The sequence below is a fragment of the Haliotis cracherodii genome, unplaced genomic scaffold, assembly GCF_022045235.1.
Source record: "Haliotis cracherodii isolate W230 unplaced genomic scaffold, xgHalCrac1.p SCAF_9, whole genome shotgun sequence".
Taxonomy (NCBI): domain Eukaryota; kingdom Metazoa; phylum Mollusca; class Gastropoda; order Lepetellida; family Haliotidae; genus Haliotis; species Haliotis cracherodii.
This window is the reverse complement of record NW_027266343.1, coordinates 16,586,083-16,591,598: the sequence shown is the minus strand read 5'-3', so window position 1 is coordinate 16,591,598 and position 5,516 is coordinate 16,586,083. Positions and strand designations below refer to the sequence as shown.

The 5,516-nt window shown below is 39.0% G+C and overlaps 1 protein-coding gene across 1 annotated transcript; it reads left to right on the top strand.

Moving 5' to 3' along the window:
* Positions 1–2,865: 2,865 nt before the first annotated feature.
* On the top strand, positions 2,866–3,949 carry LOC139451768 (uncharacterized). Its single transcript, XM_071233078.1, has 2 exons — positions 2,866–3,456; positions 3,860–3,949. Exons 1-2 carry the CDS (start codon positions 2,866–2,868, stop codon positions 3,947–3,949), a joined length of 681 nt encoding a protein of 226 aa, XP_071089179.1.
* The last annotated feature ends 1,567 nt before the right edge of the window (positions 3,950–5,516 follow it).

Sequence of the window (5,516 nt, the reverse complement as noted above, 5' to 3'; positions counted from 1 at the left end):
TTCATTAACACCTCGGAAATCTCTCCTGTCGCGTTTATCGTGTCGGCCATTTTGATGTCTTGTACTTGATGTAAATGTATTACGACGCGCTGTCATTGTGACTGACTTACTGAGGTAGTTCTTTACAGACTTTTCTCATCTAATGAGGATATGATTTGAACACATGTGCTGCGTAAGATGTTTCTGAAGAGCAAGTTGTGCATCCTTACGCTCATGCCACCTCTCTTTTTGAGGAACTATTTTATTCCGTGATATAGCTGGTTGTTGTATGGCTGTCAGTGTAAACATGAAGTCACACGTACTAAATAAAATTGTGTTTAGATCATTGGCCTCCATCCTTTGATGTAGGAAATTGTGATAAAAAAATATATAAGAATTGACTTTCACTATGTGTGAGTTGCAAGCTCCGACGTTCATACAGTTTGGCCCTCACTCTATGAAGGTTCATACTCCAATGAACTCACACAAAGTGAAGTCAATTCTTAATTGTGACCAACCGAAACAGGTAAGTCACACTTCAGAGTTGATCCTCTACGGTGTTAGTCCATTTTGCTGATATCCTATCATCAACAGTCATTGTGACAAACCGAAACAGGTAAGTCACACTTGAGAGTTGATCCTCTACGGTGTTCATCCGTTTTGCTGATATCCTATCATCAACAGTGATTGTGACCAACTGATACACAGGTAAGAAACACGTCAGAGTTGATCTTCTCCGTTGTTCATCCATGTTGCTGATATCCTATCATCAACAGTCATTGTGACCAACTGATACACAGGTAAGTAACACGTCAGAGTTGATCTTCTCCGTTGTTCATCCATGTTGCTGATATCCTATCATCAACAGTCATTGTGACCAACTGATACACAGGTAAGTAACACGTCAGAGTTGATCTTCTCCGTTGTTCATCTATGTTGCTGATATGCTATCATCAACAGTCATTGTGACCAACTGATACACAGGTAAGTAACACGTCAGAGTTGATCCTCTACGCTGTTCATCCATTTAGTAATATCCTATCATCAACAGTCATTGTAACAACCCATACACAGGTAAGTGACACGTCAGAGTTGGGATATTCATGTTAAACTGCACCATGACTTCTCAGTAGGATAGCACATAGTCTAAAAATCGTCCGGACTAGTAAAATGTGCCTTTTTATTCCGTGAAACCTCTTTAACCAATAAGCACCGTCTTCGGAGCGACTACTGTTAGAAGCGTCATTATATATATGCATTTACATGTGCAAAAGAACAGTTCTCAATAGCAATGATTCGTTGAATATCACTTGGTTTTAAATAATAGGGCTTCACTCCTAATGTACATACTTTTCTCATTAATAGCCCGGTATCCATTTTATCGGGGTCAAAACTTACAATACAATGAGTACACGTCAAACCGTTGAAACAAAATCGATAAAGGCTGTCGCGGGAGTTAGTGTTAGGTAGATTTAGTTGCTCTGCTTTGAGCCTGGTGCAGTCAAATATAAGCATTGTAAATAGCTACGATAAAATGTAGTATACCCCTATTGATTTCAGACCTAGAACCAGAAACTAACATGCACTCATGAAGTGTGTGTACCTGTGTAAGCAGGCTATAAATAACGTGTCCCAATTGTCAGTATCCCAGGTAAAATTATAGTGTTGATAACAGTGTGCAACGCAGGAATGCATATGCACATTTAAATGAGCGTTAACGCTTTGTCACCCCCCCCCCCACACACACACACACACACACCCGCACCCCCAACCCCACTCCCCCAACCCCCAACATGTGGTGACTTTTCGACAAGACTGAACGTATAGTATAAACAGATCATATCATGTCGTAACATGTTGTAAAGTTGTAATCTGCACACAAGCGCAATCAGACATCTTACTGAAGGACAAGCTGTGTAGCACAAACCTGTCGGTAAGTCGGAAAGAAATGTGTATATATCAAAGTACATATTCTAGTAGAGGTCAGTAAACAACGATTTGACCACCCCTAATTCAGTGTCTTTGTGTGTGCGTGTATGTCTGTGAGTGTGTCTGTGAGTGTATATGTGTCTGTCCGTGCGTGTGTCATTGTGTGTCTCAGTGTCTGTCAGTGTTTTTGTTTCTGTCTGTCTCCCAGTGTGTATGTCTGCCAGTGTGTCTTTGTTTGTGTGTCTGTGTGTGTTTCTGTCAGTGTATGTCTGTCTTTGTGTGTGTGATTGTGTATTTCTGTGTTTTGTTTAGCTCCGCATTCAGCAACGTACACTGTATGTTGAACACTCGAGTAATCATGGGGTGCTGATGTGACAAATAGGGATAGCCCAAGGCAGACAACCTAAAGGTAGAACAAAGTATTTACCTATTCGAACAGATAGCCCAGTCGTCTAATTCGTTGAACAAGGTTGTGTCGCTTTGACATGCGCCGGGACTCTGTGATGGTCGGTTTCGAATCCAAGGTCATCACTGAAGATGAATTTATCTGTAACATACACATTGCTCGTGACATTCACTAACGTGGTCAACGTCTGAGACCCCATTCACTTTTGGCTGATCCCTCACATTCAGCTAGCACAGCACTGTTCGAAGCAGCGTTAAATCCTAACTCACGCATCAAATATTTCTTCTGTTCATGGTTTTAATTTACAGTAAACTACGGTTATAACGAACTCAAACGGACCACTAATTTTAATTCGTCGTAACCGTAGTTCGCTATAAGCAAATGTATGGAATATATACAGCAAATAGACAGGACCCCAAAAATAGTTCGTTTTATCCGTCATTTCGTTTTAAGCGTGTTCGTTAAAACCCACTTTGCTGTAATTGTTTCATTGCATGATAATTCACTGCATTTTCTCCTTCAGGCCAGTTACCTCTTCTAAACGGAACTAAATGGCTCAAAACGAAAAAGCTGCGAATCTGGAGATGTTAAAAGAATTGAGAATTCGCAGTTTAATTGCTTCTTTCATGATGTACGAACAATCAACCAAATACGGGAGCTACGTATTTTTGGCAGTGATAGTAATTGGTGTTCTTATAGGTGCGGCTGTCGCTATTCTATCAACATTCATCCCCGTGGGTGATGCTGACAACCAATGGGTTTTAATTTTTAAGATATTCATAGGATGGATCTCTGGAACTGCAACTACATTTCAAACTGGAAGAATCTTTCTTCTTGAATACTTTGAAAAGAAAGAGAAACTAGATAACGAAACAGCGGCAGGTTGGCAGAAGCTTGAGTTGGACATTCGTCTATTTCTAAACTCAATCGAAAAAACATCGAACAAAAGTTTACGAAAGTTTATAAGTGACTGTATTCAGCAACGGCACGATATATGCTTCAAGTCAAAACCAGATGGAGATACTTATGAGAAATATCATGCTCGACGCCATCTAACGATCAACAAGTATCAGAAAAAACAGTTACTCATTGCGCACATAGGACAAAGACTTGATTATGAGGAGGAAGAAGATACTGAACTGGTTTGTTGGGCTTGTTTACCTTATAGTGTGTATTGGCATGTTCTATATGAGCAGATCAGACACTTCGGCGTCAATCGATGTACGTACCACCGTGAACATTCCATTTAAGAATTCGAATGTAAACATGATATGTAACAAGCTATTGTGCTATGGTAATAGTTTTGTCACTTTTATCATTATTATGTACAGATTAAAATAAAAAAATGCAGCAAAGAGGGTTTGGGTGATCCTGGCACAGTCAGGCTGGTTAGGTTCATTATCAGCTCAGGGCCCTTTCCCCCTCTGCACGCAGCCCAGACAGCGAATGGGACTTCTCCCAGGAAGCGCTGCCTAGTTGAACCCATCCAGAACTTTTTGGAGAATGTGAAGACTCCCCAATACTGCAGCCTTCTGCATTACCCAGATTGTCAGAAGGGCTGTATTCCTGGGTAGCAAACCAGGGTACTCTCCTAATGTGAGTCAACAGCTGCAGATCGGGAGGTACCAAACCTAAGGCACCGAGAACAATGGGGGGTCGGACTACTTGGTACTTAGGATGCAAGCTTGACATTTCCTGAATCTTGTCAATCACATTGGTGTCAAAAGGGACTGAAAATTCATTAATATAAATGATTTCATTGGATTCATCGAAAAGGACAAGATCAGGTTATAACTGTTAGTTTTCACTATTATTATTATTATTATTATTATTATTATTATTATTATTAGTGGGATGTGTAATCAATGTTATTATCGTGATAGGGACCAATGAGCACTATGATCACAAAATGGATAGTGTTATACTGGCAATAAACCAATTCGTGGTATCACGATCCGATAAACATGCAAATGAGTTCACCAAGCAGGAACTAATTTTAGTAAGCTCTGTACACCGATGTGGTATTTACTTCCTCAAAAACTATTTCACAACTTTCCTTGAACCATTTGATAGCAGCTTCCTGTTTGGTGTGTATAGTCATATTCTCTATGTATTTATCATTTATTTGAAGTATTTCAGTAAAATACAAATCGGATTTCGAAAAGAGCATGGTGCCGTAATGTTTGTCTTTACATTACATGAAATTGTAAATTATTATTTATCCAGGAAATTTGTTCCTGGACAATGAAAAGGACTTTGATAATAGAAGCCATGCTGGTCTGTTTGTAAAATAAAAACCCTGTATAACGTAGGCATTAAGGGGAAGATACGGCTCTTCTCTATCAAAGTTACAACAACAGCTGTAGTGCATACGTCAACTACTGTGGTGAAACATCACATACGTTTCCTGTTGAGCAGGGTGTCAGGCAAGGACCCATACTTTATTCGTGGCTCTTTCTGTTTATATTAATGATCTGATTTATGAACTAAGAGGAAAGGACTGTGGTATTTTTGTATATGGACTAAATTTCAGTTGTTATGCTCGCTGGTGAGACTATTAGTCAGCTCAATACCCGCAAATCGCTCTTAACACTGTAACACAGTTTGTATATGACTGGAGATTTACTTACAATGCCACTAATATCCAAATTGTTATATTCAGTAGATTGAATTCCCAACATAATACCTTCCCATTTCATCTTGGTAGTGTTCCTAATAGAACATTAGATAGAGTAACATATGGGGGAGTCATTTTAACACTGAACTGACATGTACAAATATGATAGTGCGATGTTGCTGAAACGCAATACGCAAAGTAAGCTCACTTAGTTCTTTAGGATTGAATAGTTGTGATCTCCACCTTGTTGTATGTGCTACATACGGTGGCCCATAAGGGACATGGAGTCTGCTTTTCAATATCCTGATATTTCACTTACTTTTATCATAACCTTTTGCAAATTAACACAATTTGTCATACAAATATGTGATAAATCATGTATAAAAACAACCGAAAACATGGAAAATGTACCTTCAGGAAGCTATTGAATCGCTGAAATGTGAAGCGAAAATGTCAAAAACTAAAATTGAAATGTCAAAAATGAAAAGGTCAAAAAGAAAAATGAAAATGTCAGCGATTCAATATCTTCTTTATGCATGATTTATCACATATTTGTATGACAAATCGTGTTAATTTGCAATAGGT

Excerpts from the sequence above, each read along its gene's own strand:
- LOC139451768 (XM_071233078.1), top strand. The coding sequence starts at position 2,866 with ATGGCTCAAAACGAAAAAGCTGCGAATCTGGAGATGTTAAAAGAATTG. Across the intron at positions 3,457-3,859 it reads AGGAAGAAGATACTGAACTG|ATTGTCAGAAGGGCTGTATT; the intron begins GTTTGTTGGGCT and ends TGCATTACCCAG.